This window comes from Notamacropus eugenii, chromosome 2, assembly GCF_028372415.1.
Source record: "Notamacropus eugenii isolate mMacEug1 chromosome 2, mMacEug1.pri_v2, whole genome shotgun sequence".
Lineage (NCBI taxonomy): Eukaryota > Metazoa > Chordata > Mammalia > Diprotodontia > Macropodidae > Notamacropus > Notamacropus eugenii.
In genome coordinates this window covers 507,873,663-507,891,855 of record NC_092873.1, presented here as the reverse complement: position 1 = coordinate 507,891,855, position 18,193 = coordinate 507,873,663, and the positions used below count along the sequence as shown (strand labels likewise).

Sequence of the window (18,193 nt, the reverse complement as noted above, 5' to 3'; positions counted from 1 at the left end):
GATGGAGAAACTTCTGAATTGGTCATGTCCCCAGAGCTCCAAGGTCTAAGAATGTTCTAGGATTTGGTGGTTAGTGCTACAAATATGTTAAGACCTAAGGTTCCACTGACAAACCGTACTTATCCATACATGATTGAAGAGCATTATGAGCAGAGAGGGCAAATCACTATAAAACCTCTAAAACCCTTTGGAGGCCAATGGATAGATAAATGCGAACATTCTTTCAAAGACTTGGCTAGGTGTTAGCCTGTACAGATCCAATCAAGCCTTTCATCCAGCATCTGGATACCAATCTGTTGGACATGAAAACAGTTCTCTCCCAAATCTTCCAAATTAATTCTGCCAGTAATTAATTGTTTTTCCTAAAAGAGAGCTCAGTGAGACATAGTACCCTTAGAAAGTTGATTCATTGAGGATGCCTCCTCTATTCTGCTCAGTATTAATCAATTTGGTATGATTCTAGAGGAGTAATGATTATATATATAGTTCTTCATATCTGGTCACAGAGCTGTGAGCTACAGATTGTAAGTTCACTTGCTTAATCGTAGGAAGTTAACTAGAGGCCCTCTAACCTTGTTTTTCCTTGTCATGATGACCAAATACAGTGTGGTGGAGGTGACTCAACTACATGGAAAGTCTCCCAAATTTTTTTTTTTGCTTCTCTTGTCACTTTGTCCAACACAAGCAAGTGAACATTTTATAACCACTTAGTGGAGGTGCCCCATACTTCATTCAATCTATGACCCACCCTCCTGCTAATATGTCATTTTGAGCCCTCAAAAGCAAAGTCTATCAACCAATGAGATTCTGTATTTTGCTATGCCTGTTTTGCATATCTGGGTAAGAATAAGCACTGTATTAATCCATATTTTGTATGTCATAGGAATAATACAAGGGCCCTATAATAGTCCTCAAACTTTAAAGTAATGTTCATTACTTATTTATCAGCTGTGGAATTCACTTACACAACCGTAAGAATGCTGACAAAGATATCTCCATTCTGGCCTAACCCTACCAAACCTCAAAATGTATTAAAAAACAGCGATCATCAAAATCACTTGGTACTGGCTAAGAAATAGAGGGGTAGACTAGTGGAATAGGTTAGGTACTCAAGACAAAGTAGTCAATGAATATAGCAATCTACTGTCTGATAAAGCCATTGATCTCAGCTTCTGAGATAAGAACTCACTCTTTGACAAAAATTGCTGGGAAAACTGGATAACAGTGTGGCAGAAACTGGACATAGATCAATGCCTGACACAGTACACAAGAATAAAGTCCAAATGGATACATGATCTAGGTATAAAGACTAATACTGTAAACAAATTGGGGGAGCAAGCAATAGTGTATTTGTCAGATTTATGGAGAATGGAGAAATTTTTGACCAAACAAGAGATAGAGAACATTATGAAATGCAAAATGGATAATTTTGATTACATTAAATTGAAGAGTTTGCACAAACAAAGCCATTGCAACCAAGATTAGGAGGGGTGCAGAAAACTGGGAAAGAATTTTTGAACTAGTGTCTGTGCTAAAGGCCTCGTTTCTAAAATATATAGAGAACTGAGTCAAATGTACAAGAATACAATTCATTCCCCAATTTATAAATTGTCAAAGGATATGAACAGGCAGTTTTAAGAGGAAGAAATTAAAGCTATCTATAGTCATATAAAAAAATGTTCTAAATCCCTATTGATTAGAGAGATGCAAATCAAAACAACTCTGAGGTACCACATCACGCCTATCAAACTGGCTAACATAACAAAACAGGAAGGTGGTAAATGCTATAGAAGATGTGGGAGAGTTGGAACACTAATTCATTGTTGGTGAAGCTGTGAGCTGATCCAACCATTCTGGAGAGCAATGTGGAATTATGCCCAAAGGACTACAAAAATGTGCATATCCTTTGACCCAGCAATATCGCTTTTAGGACTGTATCCCAAAGAAATCATAAAAATGGGAAAGGGTCACACATGTACAAAAATATTTATAGCAGTTCTCTTTGTGGTGGCCAAAAACTGTAAATCAAGGGGATGCCCATAAATTGGGGAACATCTGAACAAGTTGTGGTATATGAATGTAATGGCATAATATTGTGCTATAAGACATGATGAACAGGAGGACTTCAGAGAGGCCTGGAAGGACTCATATGAACTGAGGCTGAGTGAAAGGAGCAGAACTAGGAGAACTTTGTACACAGCAACAACCACAGTGTGTGAGGAAATTTTCTAGTAGACTTAGCCCTTCACAGCAATGCAAGGACCTGAAAATTTCCCAATGGACTCTTGAGGCAAGACATCTTCCAGATCCAGAGAAAGAATTATGGAATTAGATCACAGAATGAAGCAGATCATTTTCTCTTGTGTTATGTTTTGTTTTGTTTTGTGGTTTCTCCCATTCATTTTAATTCTTCTATGCAACATGACTAAGGTGAAAATGTATTTAATAGGAATGTATGTGTAGTATCTATATAAGACTGCACACCATCTTGGAGAGGGAGTGGGGAGAAAGGGAGTAAAGAGGGGGAGTGAGGGGGGAAATCTAAGATATATAAAAGTGATTGTAGAAAACTGAAAACAAATAAAATAATTTTAAAAAATAAAAAAGATAGCTCCATTCTGCTTTGCTCAAATTCCATGGCCAAACCAAGCATGAGTGGTGACATGGGATGGAAGGTCTCACCCCATCACCACCATATGTTGTGGGAGCATATGTATAGCCCCTGCCTAATCTAAGGAGAAGCCCATCTATCTTGTGATCACCTAGTCAGTGGAGATATTTCTTGCTTCAACCAACTTGTTACCCTGCTGACAGATCATGTCAACCAATGGAATTATTCTGTATTTTTTATGGCTGTTCATGAGGGTCTAGATATCTAACCCCATAAAAATAGGACCTGGAAGGAGGGGGCATCTCTGAGAATGATCAGAAGTTCACTTCATAGAGGGGACCGTGAACCATTTAATAAAGTGCCATTGGTTCAGAACTCTGCCTCATTCTCTCTTATTTAATAAAAAACGATTAAACTGAATTAAATGAAATTTTTAAAAAGATTAAATAATTTTTATCCTCACCATGTCACACAACAACTGAAGTTGTTGGCTTAGAAGCAGGTTATCACCAAAAAGTTCAAAGCCATTATGTCTGGAATTAATGTTATGATTGTGAACTTACAACAAACCTCTGATCTGAATTTTGACCACACTGTATTAGATGCTGCTTGCCACAGATGGATAGCCACCTGTGAATTCAACAGATAGTACTAACCAAGAATAACTAATGTGAATGCAATTGCTCTGTCTCATAGGTCATGTGATGGTGGTACTGAAAGAAAAGATAAAAGTTCTAGGAAAGTGATAAATGTTGGAGAGCATGTGGGAAAACTGGAACACTAATGCATTGCTGGTGGAGTTGTGAACTGATCCAAGCATTCTGGAAAGCAATTTGGAACTGTGCCCAAAGGACTATAAAACTGCACACCCTTTGACCCATCAATACCACTTCTAGGTCTGTATCCCAAAGAGATCACAAAAATGGGAAAAGGACCCACATGTACAAAAATATTTATAGTAGCTCTTTATGTGGTAGCCAAGAATTGGCAATTGAGGGGATGTCCATCAACTGGGCAATGGCAGAACAAGTTGTGATATATGAATGTAATGGAATACTATTGTGCTATAAGAAATGATGAGCAGGTAGACTTCAGAAAAACCTGGAAAGAATTATATGAACTGATGCTGAGTGAAATGAGCAGAACCAGGAGAACACAGCACACAGTAACATCCACATTGTGCAATGATTGACTTTGATACACTTATCTTTTCAAAGCAATGCAAGGATCTAAAACAACTTCAAAAGACTCACAATAGAAAATGCTATCCACATTCAGAGAAAGAATTTTGGGGACTGAATGCAGATGAAAGCGTACTATTTGCTCTCTTTTTCTTTTGTTGTTTTGTTTTGTTTCTTGTTTCTCATGGTTCTTCCCATTAGTTCTAATTCTTCTTTACATCATGACTAATGTGAAAATGGTTGTTGTCCTTCATCTTCAAAGAGAACCAAAATGACATCACCATTGTAAAGTGAAATTTCAGTGTGACCAACTGTGGCTGATCAGACCAATACAAGCTCAGAATGCTTTACCACAGGCTGGGCACAGGTAGTCCATGTGAATATTTGGAGTGGATTTGCACATCCTGCGTTTACTTTGTGCTGTCTCAATTCTGCTTTGCTCAAAGAGCACAGCACCCTTTCTGATGTGGGCACATCATGCTGAGCATTCCTGTGCCAGTGTCTCACATGTTGCACAGTCAAATTCAAAGTTCTTCAGAGAGACTTCTAGAGTGTCCTTGTATCGCTTCTTCTGACCACCATGTGATCGCCTGTCCCATGTGAGTTCTCCATAAAAGTGTTTTTGACAAGTATACATTTTGCATTCAAACAATTCAAACTTCTCCTGGAGTTGTTGGGCAGCAAACACCGTATTGTCTATTCCTTGGCCCTTTCTGAAGCCACACTGGCTTTCAGGTATATGACCATCTTCCAAGTGAAGGATCAGTCTGTTAAGGAGGACTCTAGCAAGAATCTTGCCAGCAATGACTAAGAGAGAGATCCCCCTGTGATTGTCACAGGACAATCTGTTCTTTTTACCCTTATACAGATGGAAACATTCTTAAACACCTGGGGGAATACCCTGTTCTTGCCATATAACCTGGAAAATTTCAATCAGCTCTTGTATGAGCAATGGTCCCCCTACCTTGTAAATCTCAGCTGGAATAGAATCAGCAGTAGGTGCTTTGCCACATGAAAGGAGCCTAATGGCCCTCAAAACCTCTTCTTCAGTTGGAAGTTCAGCTAAGGACGGATTGACTTCAACCTGAGGTAAATAGTCAATGGTCTCAGCATTGATTGATGACAGTCTGTTGAGAACTCTAAGGAAGTATTCAGCCCATCTCTCTAGGATCATGTCTTTGTCACTAATCAATGTGGCTCCATCAACACTGAGTAGTTGTGATGCACCATAGGTTTTTGGTCCACAAATAGCTTTCAGGGAATCATAAAAGAGCTTTGGATTGTTACTATCAGCATAAACTAAATTTCATCTGCCTTCTTACTGAGCCAGGAATCCTGCATCTCTCTAAGTTTTGCTTGTACTTTGCTTTTGATGGAATTAAATGCTGCTATCTTAGAGGTAGATGAACTATCCTGCTGCTAAATCCTGTGGAGTTCTCATTTTTCATTTAGCACCTTCTGAATTTCCCCATGATTTTCATCAAACCAGTCTTGGTATTTGCTAGTGTTCTGCCACAGATGAGCAAATGCAGTGCTGTACACCAAATCTCTGAAAGCTGCCCACTCCTTTTCTACTCCACTGTTACCAACTGTGTGTTGGTTCAACTTTCCCTCCAAGTCAGCAACAAACTCTTCACGGTCAGAGAAGAGCTCTAATTTGTTGACATTAATTCTTTTGGTAGTCATTTTGCCTTGAGGGCAGCTCTTTTGATGAATTTGAATATTTAGCTTAGATATTTAGATCAATCCTGCACTCTGCACCACACATTGCCTTTGTCACTCTCACATCTTGTCTGTCTCTTCTCCTTACAGTCACACAGTCTATTAGATGCCAGTGTTTGCTGTGAGGATGCATCCACGAAGTTTTATTGCATTTAGGTAAATGGAAGACAGTGTTGGTGATGAGAATGTGATGCAATCCACAAGTCTTCAGCAGAAAATGACCATTGCTATTCTTGTTTCCAACTCCATTCCTCCTTAGGACTCCCTGCTAAATCTGGTAGTCTGAGCCTACTCTAGCATTAAAATCACCCAGATTATAAGCTTATCCTCTTCTGGAACATTGATAATAAGGGTTTCTAGGTCTTCATAAAATTTTTCTTTGATTTCATCAGGGTTTGTCATGGTAGGAGCATAGGCATTCATGATGATGGCATGGCATTTTCCTGCGAGTGGCAATAGCATTGTCATGAGCCTGTCATTCATTCCTTTTGGCAGGCATACCAGCTTGCTGATTAGATTAGTTTTTATTGCAAAACCCATGCCAGCTTCACAGTGCTCTCCTTCACTGTGTCCACTCCAGAAAAAGCTTCATCCAGATCCACCTTCAGTAAGCTTGCCTTCATTTGCCAACCTTGTTTCATTCAGGGCTGCTATTTGGATGCGATACCTGTTGAGTTCTCTTGCAACAAGAGCAGTTCTTCTGTCAGGTCTACTGGATTTTGTGTTGTCCATTAGTGTGCACACATTCCATGGGCCGATGGTGAATGCAATCATCTTTGCAGATGTTTTCGTACATTTTGTACATTGTTTTGTGTTTCGACCACATAGTGGGATTTCCTGCCTGACGCAGTAATCAGGCCAGGGTTGGGTAAGCAGACGATGTTTAGGGCACCTTTTCTAACCCCTTTCCTCACACCAGGAGGTGAGTAGTGAAATCCTTAAAAGGTTACTCAGACACCCAGGGGGCTGCTGAGTCCCACTGCTACTTCCAGTAAGAAACAACCCTATGGCTTGGGCCACCTGTGTGCAGGGTTGTGACTACAGCTCCCAGTGTAGCCATACCTGCTGCTTCATCTCTTGCCTGTCACCACAGGACTTTGAGGTATAATAGTGAAATGGTATGGGTGATGTCTTTTAATTCCTGCGTAAATTGGATTTAGGTGAGGCAGAGTTGCATAAAGTTGTCAGCCTCACTCTTTCCTCCAGAGTCATCATAGTCCAGTGGCAAGACAGAGTCAAGGCAGCTGGCAATGGCTCAGGATGCAGTGGATAACTTTGGCATCTTCAGTGTATAACCAAGCTCTAAGAGCTCTACATTGCCTGCTTCATCTGCCTTCATGGCTGTTGGAACAAATTGTTCTCATCTGCTCATTCCCTACCAGATGAAGTCTTCACATGCTTGGGGTAGACACCCCCCTAACTCACCAATGGGTCTGAGAACTCTTGGTTACCCCTCCTGGTTTGGCCCGTCTACCAAAATGGTTTACTAGGGTGTGGCCACCGCACATGCTGGAGCTTCTTGGATCCACAGGTGAGAGTTAGGTGGAACAGGTAGACACCAAAGGTGGAAAGATCCCCAAAAAGGGCTCAGCAGCCATCACACCAAAGATATTGGTCCTCCCTAAACACATCCTACACTCTAATTGCCTTAATGTGAAAATATTTTTAATATGAATGTATAAGTAAAGCCTATATCAGATTGCATCTGGGGAGGGGGGAGGAGAAGTGGGAGAAAATTTAAAACTCAAAATCTTATGGAAGTGAATGTTGAAAACTAAAAATAAATTAATATATAATTTTTTTAAAAAGAAAAAAATAAAGTTCTATGCGACACCCAGGCAAGCGAGTCACAAACAAATGAAAGTGTAACTGAGAGATGGAGATTTCCACCAGACTATGTCATCAGTGAGAGTGAACTTTGTTTTGTTTCACTGAAGCGACCTTCACTACCTGAGTTGTCTGTAGATGACAAATAACTAGTGAAAGACTATGAGAAGTGATCTAAGAAACAAAACCATGCTGCCAAAAGACTCATGTTTCATTCCGAAGCAGGCACTCTCCTGTTGAGAAAATAGTAGGCTTTGGAGTCACTCAATGGAATCACATGCATGGTACCTGGAAGCTGGTGATGCTAATGGATGCATATTATTCTATGACTATAAAAGTACTTTATGGAGACTTTCATTGGATAGGTCAAGAAAGGCCCCTGGAATTAACAAAGAAGCCAATTTTCCTGGTTCAAGACATCACTAAGAAGTGAGTGGCACTCAGTATAATCAAAGAAATGCTTTAAGCCTTAGTCAGCCTTTAGAGCTGAGCTCTGGAAAGAGAGAGTAAAAATATCAATCATATACATTAGAAACAAAAGATCATTTCACCAGAGACATGCAAGCAAATCCAACCAGGAATGAGAAGCATCTGTGTTGAAGAGAAGCTAATATGTTGTGGGAAAGGGGCTGCTCAGAGCATGGATTCCCCACTAGGATCCAATCCACTGTAACCATAGCAGATATTGAGAACAAGCTCCTCAAAGAAACATTAATTTGGGGGGGGGGGGTGAAACACCAGCCTTTTGCTTTGGGTTTTGGGGTGTGAAAGGATGGAGGGGTGAAAACATTCATGGCCAGGTCCTCTCTAGACTAAGAAAGACTGGATGAAACCTACCAATTATCCATGACTCCTGTTCAGATGAGCTCTGACAGAAACAAACTGGTACAAAGGTAACAAGCCTTTATTAAGCACCTACTATGGGCTGGACACTGTGCTAAGTGTTTTAAAAATAGCATCTCATTTGATCTTCACAACAACCTTATGAGATAGGTACTAATATTATCCCAATTTTACAATTGAGAAAAGTGAGGTAGACAGAAGTCACATAAATATTAAGTGTCTGAAACCTGCCTTGAACTCAGGTCTTCCTAACTCCAGGTTCAGAATTCTATCTACTGTACAATCTTAGTCTTTGCAGACTTGGTATAGCTTCCCTTACTGGTTCCTCTTCCATGAAGGATCTGGAAGGTAACCTACACTAACCCCTACCTTCTGTGTCTGGCTCTAAGGGTCATTTATTGACTATTTCATTCATTCATTTACTTCATTCATTCATTGCTCGTTTATTCATTCAACACTTATTTACTCAGAAGGAACTCATGCTGGTAACATTGACTCACCTGGGTCCTGCAGAGAAGGGCAGGAAGGCATGGGAATGCTGGAGGGACAAGTTCTCAGGGGAGAAGCGGAGAGGATTGAACACCTGCAAAGAGGACCCCTGGGTCAGTGGATTGGGCTGGGGGCTGTTCACATACACTCCAATCTAGCTGGGAGCTATGTACAGCATCTCCACCATCCCCCATCAGTGGAGTTGGACTAAAGTAAGGTTAATGGGATATAAGACTTCCCTACCCATTAATAGGTCTCACATGGGGCCCTGCTACAGAGCCAATTAGGCTCTGGGCCACAGGAATTACCACACCTTTCCAATTAAGTGCTGATTTCCAAGCTTCTGGGCTCTAAGCCAATCAAGTGCTAAGTCTTTGATTGGAAACAGTATACATTGTATTGCTCAGAGGGAAATGTGTAGATGGAGAGAGAGGCAGACAGACAGAGAAACAGGCAGAGAGAAAAACAGACAGAGAAACAGGCAGAAAGAGAAACAGGCAGAGGGAAGAATTTGCCTAGAACTTGACAGGGAGAAATGTCATAGTTGCTGCTATGGGTATCACATTGGTGTTACAGCTAGGGGCTCTTCACTGTTCTCCCCAGACCAGTGGAGTTGGTCTGGGAGCTGTTCATCACACACACACACACACACACACACACACACACACACACACACACACACACCACACTGATTCATACTGTCTTTAACTGGTCAACTCTTAGGATAGCAACCAATAAAGACAGGATTCAGGAGCTAACAGTGCCAGATAGGCTTCATCTCTCAGGCTTTGGAGGTTGCTCCCCCAGTTCCCTAAAAAGTCCACACACATCCACACCACCCACCCTGGGCCCCATCACCATCATGGGGCCAACATACTTCTGGATCTGCCCACACCCTGGGGTTGTGGTGAAGAGTATATATGTTCAGTGAAACTGTGTTTCCTAGAGAGAGAAAAAGAAAAAAAAACTTTGTAAGGTAAACAGTGACCTCGGGAATGGCAGCAGAGGGCAGGAATAGAAGGCAGAGGTTGCCAGCTCTGCCATTGCCTTTTCAGGATTATCAAGTGCCTCCGTGAGACTAATTGAAAGTTCAAGACAATTGACCTGACCCAGAACTTTTGCAGTTCAGTCGTCTTTCAGTCATGTCTGACATTTCATGACCCCGTTTGGGATTTTCTTGGCCAAGATACTGGAGTGGTTGGTCATTTCTTTCTCCAGCTTGCTAACAAGAGAGCTAAAAGATGTCTATTAGTCTCCAAATCGTGACTGAGCAGGAAGACCCAAAAGAGAGTGCGAATACTGATACCTCCTCCAGCACCTCCACAAGACGAAGAATTGTGGGTTACAGCTCTAGCAGGTTGTTCCTGCCCAGTTTAGTCCTAAGGATGCACTGGACAGGGGTTCGATTAGTATTTGCATGATTTTTTACCCACAAACACCCCACTGAGCCTGGGGTGGGTAGGACTCCTAGAATCTGGTGAGACTCATGCTACCTACAGACGGAACAAGTGAAGTTTTGGGGGTTAGGGGAAGGGAAGGAAATAAGTATTTACGTAACACCTCCTATTTGCTAGCTTTGTGCTGAATGCTTTTGTTTGTTTGTTTGTTTACAAATATCAAATCATTAGATTCTCACAGTAACTTTTACAGTTGAGGAAACTGAGGCAGAGATTATTTGCCCAAGTTCACACAGCTAGTAAATGTCTAAGGCCAAATTTGAACTCATGTCTTCCTGATTCCAGGACAGTGATCTATCCACTGTTCCACCAGCCCCCTTAGCTCCCTCACTGAGGGCCCCAGCATGGCAGAGGGAAATAAGAATCATTGCTATCAGTGCAGGGCTTTGAGATTCACAAATGTTATTGTACACACTGTATTACTTAACTGTTAACAGCCCTGCGAAGCAAGTACCACAGTATCATCTCCATCCCACAGAGAAGGAAAGAGAGGTTTGCACTTTAACAAACCACTGAAGCATGATTAGAACCCAGGTCTCTGGACAGCAAGTCCAGCCTTCTTTCCATTGTCTTACTGGTCATGGTTGCTCTGGGGCTTTCAGAAGGAGCCATAAACAATTGAGTCGGGGAGTTGGGAGGAGGGGAAGGAGATCCAAGTCCTTCCCATACCCTAAAAGGTCTTTCTATTGAGGAAAAGAAAAAAAGACTTCAGATGGTTGGCTGTAATGGATTTCAACTCTTATTTCACTTTTATTTTCTCTGCCATGAAGTTTAATCTCTGGATTAGAAAGGAAGAAGCATAAAGAGCTAAGAGGGACTGGGGGGATAACTGTGGGACATGTTTGTGACATGGACCAGTCCCTTGAACAATTCCCTTCCCCTTTTTCCCTACCTAAAAAATAGGAAGATCCAACAAGATAATTTTTATAGTCACTTCCAGCTCTGAAGCTTCAGCTTTCAGAGTCATTTTGACTGTGAGGCTGTGTGGTTTGTCCTTTGTTCTTGAAGACCATGATATCAGGATGCCATGACTTGTGATTGAATTGGATTTGAGTGAGGGAGGGCTGTGCAAAGTCACCAACCTCACTTTTTCCTCCAGAGCCATCTGGGTCCAATGTCCAGATGTAGATAAGCACAACTGAAGATGGCCCCAGATGCAGTGGAGCCAAGGTCTTTCTGAGTTCTCACTTTGACTGTTGTGTGTTCATCCTTTGTTGCCAAAGAAGACCATGCCATCAGAGAAATAATGACATGACTTGCACTTGACTTTGTTTTGAGGGAGGCAGGGCTGTGCAGGTCACCAGCCTCACTTCTCCTCCAGAGCCATCTGAATCCAGTGACCAGATATTCATCAGGATGACTGGAGATGACCCAGGATGAGGCAGTTGGGGTTAAGTGACTTGCTCAAGGTCACACAGCTAGTGAGTGTCATTTTCTTGAATACTACAATCCTTTTTTTCTGTACTTTGATTGAACCCTGTGCAGTACAAATAACCTCTCTGGGAACTCCCTTTGACCTCGAGATACCGTTTGAAGTGAAGAGTAAACAGAACATCACTGACCCAAGTGTGACAGGTCTAAGCAGAAAACAAGACAGATGACTGGTCCCTTCTCAAGAGCAAGAGGGAAACTAGCCTGCCTGGCAGGATTTAAAAATAAAGTCTTGCATAGGATATATTCTCATTTGAAACTACAGTGGAGCATATATCTCAAGGTTGAGCAGAAAAACAGATAATTTTATAATCTTAGCCCTCAAATGATCTCTTCTCAGAAGAGGGCAGGAGCTCAGAAGTCATCTACTCCAACCTTCCACCCTTCCAGCAGGTGACCCACAAATATCCTGTATGAGTAAAGGCAAGAGACTTGGTACCTGCTCTTAAGAAGCGTCCATCCGGAAAGGTGATGGTCTCTTTGACATCCCTGCCAATGGATGGCACAGGAGGATAGAGACGCAGGGCTTCCTTGATGCACATCGTGGTATATGGAAGCTGGTCCAGGTGGTGCCTGAAATCAAACAGAAGGTAGAGAAAGGGATAAGCATTTATATAGCAACTACTATGTGTCAGGCACTGTGCTAGTGCTTTACAAATATCTAATCTGATCTTCACAACAGCTCTGTGAGGGAGATACTGTTATTATCACCATTTTACAGTTAAGGAAATGAAGGCAAACAGAAGGTAGGTGACTTGCCCAATCACCCAGCTAGTAAATATCTGAAGTTGGATTTGAACTCACATCTTTCTGACTCCAGGACCAGCATTCTATCCATTGTACTGTGATAGTACTGTCCTCCAATACCGGTGTTATAAAAAAAAATTAGTGGGGGCCCTGGAAGGATTCTTGGAGTGTCTTTGGCATGAGAGTGCAGGGGAGGGGCAAGAACCATAGATTCTGATGAGGATCTTTTCATTTTTTCCTGGTATTGATGTCTTTGCCCTAACTATCCCAGTCTTCCTCTCCCCACACCAGTGAATGGTTTCCTTCAAAGGTGATGACATGATTTATGATTGCTTAGCTTCTCATGCATTTTTGAGAAGCAAATCAGATTCTGAGTGTACTTCTATTGGATCTCTAAATGTTCCTGGGATCTCAGGGAAGCCTCAAAGCATTCCCACACTATCTCCCCTTATGGTAACTGTTGGGTTTTTTCTCAACAGAGTATTCTTTTCTCCTCATGTCCAATTCTCCTCTCAACCTGTTAGGCTATGATGTCCTTTGTAAAATTAGAATCACTATTTCCTGCTCCCACAATGAATCTCTGTCCTTGCAACTTCTGCGGACTCTCTCCCTCCCTCCTCCTTCTTCTTCTTCTTTTTTCGTAGTCATCTTCTTCTTCTCCTTCTTCTTCTTCTCCTTCTTCTTCTCCTTCTTCTTCTTCTTCTTTTTCTTCTTCTTTTCCTCTCTCTCTCTCTCTCTCTCTCTCTCTCTCTCTCTCTCTCTCTCTCTCTCTCTCTCTCTCTCTTTCTCTCTCTTTTTCTCCCCTGTGTTGATTCAGGGATTCCATCTGACATCCCTGAGGGTAATTTCACCCTTAGATGTAGGGTTGTGAAAATCCACTGCCTCTGCCACCATCCAGACCAAGGGAGAGTCTTTGACCCCGCCATCCTTTCCTCAGTACCCTTTCTACAGGGAGGCTATTGAAGGTTTTATACCCATTACATTATTGACTCTCTGATGGGTCAAGGTATTATTGTTTCAAATAAATTCCCTTGTACACCTAAAACATTTCCAAAGGACTGTTGATGAAAATGCCATCCACATCCAGAGAAAGAACTATGGAGTCGGAATGCAAAATGAAGCAGACTATTTTCTCTTGTGTTGTGTTTGGTTTTGTTTAGTTTTTCTCATACTTTCTCCCATCATTTTAATTCTTCTATTCAACATGACTAATGTGAAAATATGTTTAATAAGAATGTATGTGTAGAACCCATAAAAGATTGCATGCCATCTTGGGGAAGGAGGGGGAGAAAATTTAAAACTTATAGAAGTGATTGTTGAAAATTGAAAACAAATAAATAAATCTGGAGGAGAAAAAAAATCCCTTGTAACATTTCAATCCTCCATGATAAAAAAAAAAATCCAAGCCAGGGCCTAATGGTAAATTGGTTTATCACTTTGTACAAGACTTGTGCACTCTTCATGCTTATGTTATATCCAGGCACTCAGTAGTGTCCAATCCTGCTACCATTGTTTCCTCAACTCCTTGTGAGTCTACCTGTTTTACTGTGACAGATCTTTGCCAGTTTTTTATTAGTATTTTCATTCACCTAGATGCTCAGTACCTGTTTGCCTTCACATGGAAGAATACACAATGGATATAGACTTGTTTGCCTCAAGGGTTTATAGAAAGTCCCACCTTGTTCTCTCAAATCTTGCTACTAGACTAGGTTTCCATCATTTTCCCAGGCTCCTCTCTGATTCAGTGTGTTGAGGTTCTCCTGCCAACAGCAGCCAGTGTTGGGATCTCTTGAAACAACAGCTGCCATCTTCTTCTCCAGCTACATTGGAGGGTTCCAGAAGTTTATAAATCCAAGGAGCAGCGGTGCTTCCCCTGGTTGTGTTCCTTGGTGTCATCCTGTCTTCTGACACTTCTCTGTTTCCTAAAAGTGCACGCAGGTTCCTCAACAATTGGCAGTTTCCATAACCAAAAGACAGCTACATACTATCTGAGGAGTTGCCATCGCTGGATTCTATCCTTGGGTGAGATCACTAAACCTCTGGTTCTTCGAACCAAAGATACCATTTCAAAACATTTGCAACTTGAATCAAAACATCTTACTGCCCTTGTAGACTTCAAGAGGGCCCTGTTATCAGCTCCACCACTGGGACTTCCAGGTAGAGTAAACTTTTTCTCTTTCTGTCCACAAATGGGGGTGGCTTCAGGGGTCCCCTCAGACCCTCTTCACCCTGTAGTACGTTACTCCAGTCAGCTAGATTCAGTGGCTACAGGGGCTCTGCTCTACTTGTAAGCTAAAATTGCCACCATTCTTTTAGTTGAAAAGCCATGTAATTTGGTTTTAGGGGCCCCAGTTGCAATACAGTGATCTCATGAGGTTGAATATCTCTTGTTGACACACTGCACTCAAGTTTTCTCTGATCAAAGACTTTCTAGATATGAAATGACTTCATTGGGCAAAGAAAAAGATATGTGACTCTAAAGCACTGTTCACATTACCGCCTGATATACCTGCTTCGGGAGAACCTCTTCATGATTGTTCCTCTGTGGTTGGCATAGCCACGAGAACTTACAATGCCCTTTCTGACATCCTGGCATTTAATCGACATGTATTCTATGTCATCACTTTCAGCAGCTGCCCCTACCATATATTTCTTTCAAGTATATGAAATAAGATCTGCTTTGTTGTCATTGATTAGCTCATTCTTTGAGTCAGTGCTTTGAGTCAAAGCATTTCCTGGTTCCAAGGCCACAGCCAACTTCATTGCTAAAATTGTTCTAAAAAAGATTGTGTCCTGCTTTGGCCCTCCTGCACAGACTGATGCAGAGAGAGGGTCTCTATTCACTGACACAATTCTCTCCCAAATTTATTCTTGTCTTGAAATAACTCCTAGGTTTTGTACCTTTATCTCCCCCAGAGTTCTGGTCACATTAAACATATGAATAAAGAGCTTATCATCATAACTTGCAAAGTGTGCACTTACATGACCCAAAGTACTGCCTTTGGGGGCAGCTAGGTAGCACAGTGGATAGAGCACCAGACCTGGAGTTAAGAACACCTGAGTTCAAATCCAGCCTCAGACACTTACTACGTGACCCTAGGCACATCACTTAACCTGGTTTGCCTCAGTTTTCTCATCCGTTAAATGAGCTGGAGAATGAAATGGCAAATCACTCCAGTATCTTTGCCAAGAAAAGCCCAAATGGGGTCATACAACTAACTGAACACCAGCAATCCCCCTTGCTCTGGGTCATCTGTGAAGCAGACCAAGGGGAGCATTATATTGTTTTCCTTTTGAAATGTTTTTGGTCATCCCCCTATAAAGGCCAAATCTTTCTCCTTGGTATATTCATCTTTACCAAGGAGACATACTTCTCTTGCTTCTTACATACAGCAATTACAAAACAGACTGAGAGAACTTCACGGCTTGGGAGTTGTGGTACAGACTGGACCCTTGGACTTTGCACTACATGATTTCCACCCTAAAGTTAAGGTCTACATCTAGAATTTCCAGAGGATTAGTGGCACTCAATCTGCCTGAACAGGCCCATTCAAAGTATCACTGACCATCCCAAATGCAATCAAGATCAGAGAAAAACACTCTTGGATACATTGTACTCACATAAAATCTGCTCCTTACTGTCTGAGAGGAATGTATCAAAAAATCTTTTTTGTCTAGCTTTATCTTAATAGTAACACCTAGTGTTTCTCCTTCCCCAGATCATCTAGAAAATAAAAAAATTGTCAACTATGGGAAAATGAATACTTTTTACAATCCCATCTGCTTGATGCCTTACAGTTGTACTCATATGCTTTACCTCTTTCTCATTTCCTTGTTATTATTTAATTCCAGCGTTCTTACTGATTGCTTTTTCAAAATCCATTCCTCCTAAGAGGATTGGAAAAGACTCAATACTCTTAGTAAATTTTATGATGATGGAGAACATGCTTTGCATCATCTTAGAGCAACTAGGCCCTATAGATGATGGATGGATAGTATCCCTTGTTACTGAAAATGAAATTCTCCCATACCCATTGACTCTGAACATCCTAAAATACCATCTTTGAAAGGGGTTTTTGCATGTTTTATTTTAGCCACGTGTGGTATTTATGCCCCAGGAAGGAAAATGGACGATAACAAGTCAAGACCAATATCATTGACCCATCTTTATAGCAAACAAGCTATTTTTAAATTTGATGGGACCCATCAAATGTAAATCTGTATCACTTAGGACTGCCACTCCCCTTCTGAGTTTTCATTTCTGTGTCTCCAAGAAGCCAGGTGTAGATTCAGGAGATATGAAGACTGACTTTTGCTTTTCTTGATATTACCAAAATGAGACCCCTTTACTTGTGCTAAAACCTGCCTTTTTGATGGCATTAAAGACAAGAAACCTCAATGTATTTCTTTGACCAGCCTTGCTTATAATGACTCTATCTGGAGCAAGAATGATGCAACCTTCACTACAAATTTATACTACAAGAATAATTGAACTTTTGGAGGAATTAAATATCCCCCCTTCTCAAGTTCCTTGGGGACTAGTAGCCCCTGAACAATTCCTTGTTTGTGGCAGTGATGTTTATTTGGGATGTGTGGAATTGCCTATTTTACCCCACCAGTCTTAGTCTTTAATCATACCATAATACTGGTGGCAAGGATAACTACAAGAAACTTGGGAGCATGGTGGTTCAAATAACAAAAAAGAGAAGAGACCTTAGCTAATGGAGATGTGAATACAATCCAAAACACTGTGAAAGAATATGGGCTTGGGATGAAGATCTCCTGGTCCCTATTTCCATTTAAAGGGATTACAGCCCTAGAGTAGGCTAGTAGAAACCTCTCACTTGACACTGAGAAACTCAAAAGTATGTCCATCTTCACCCTCCAAATAGAAGTCAATTCCTGAGCACAAATGGTCTTACAAAATCGTATGGTCTTACAGGGAGGGGCCTGTGTTATGATCAATCAATCTTCTTGTTCCTACATTAACTGATCAGAAAAAATCATGACAAGCCTTCATAAAATCCAGCAGGTTCTAGCAGAAATACAACTGCCTAAACCAAGTGACCCCTGGTGGAATCCTTCCTCATGGTTCACTTGGTTGTAGGGGAATGGTATATTAGTCACCATTAGAAAACAGGCTGTCGGAGGAGCCAAGATGGCAGAGTAGAAAGATACGCATATGCAAGCTCTGAACCCACAGCCCATAAAATGCCTGTGGGGAAGAGCTCCCAACGAATTCAGGAACAGCAGAAGCCACAGAACAATGGAGCAGAGGAGATTTCTGTTCCAGAGAGACCTGAAAAACTGACCCAAAAGATTTGTCGCACCCCAGACCCAGAGCAGAGCCCAGCCGTGTCTTGGCTGCGTGGCACTGAGAGGAGCAAATCCGAGCAGGCTTCAGGGACAGAATCTCCAGCAGGCACACAGGTCGCTCTGCCCACGGGTGCCGGGGGTCAGTGACAGGGTCTTTTTGGCTCCCTGAGAGGGGAGCAAGGTGTCCCCTGGCTCAGACCCCCTGGGGGGGGAGCAGCGGCGGAGGCAGCAGTAGACAGGGGCTCCCAAAGCAGGCAGGAGCTCAGATCCATTGTTAAAGGTCTCTGCATAAACCCCCGGAGGGAACTGAGCCCCATGAGGTGGCCCTGCCCCCACCTGACCACCTGAACTTAATCTCACACTGAATAGCAGTCCTGCCTCCACCAAAAGCCCTAAGGCTGGGAAGGAGCATTTGAATCTCAGACCCCAAGGGCTGGCTGGGAAGAACTGCAGGCAAGGTGGGTGTGGAGAGGACACTCAGAAGTCAAGTAACTAGCTGGGAAATGCCCAGAAAAGGGAAAAAAAATAAGATCATAGAAGGTTACTTTCTTGGTGAACAGATATCTCCT

General features: G+C 41.9%; 1 protein-coding gene across 2 annotated transcripts in view; it reads right to left on the bottom strand.

Moving 5' to 3' along the window:
* Positions 1–18,193, bottom strand: part of LOC140530092 (cytochrome P450 4A11-like) — a 49,275-nt gene that overhangs the window by 3,095 nt on the left and 27,987 nt on the right. Inside the window, exons 9-11 of one of the 2 annotated variants that reach the window (XM_072649334.1) lie at positions 12,001–12,134; positions 9,551–9,615; positions 8,685–8,767 (exon numbers count right to left, since the gene is read on the bottom strand). In XM_072649334.1, the coding sequence (XP_072505435.1) occupies positions 8,685–8,767; positions 9,551–9,615; positions 12,001–12,134 (282 nt within the window). The remainder of the gene's footprint in view (positions 1–8,684; positions 8,768–9,550; positions 9,616–12,000; positions 12,135–18,193) is intronic. The other variant, XM_072649335.1, reaches the window with a different exon arrangement.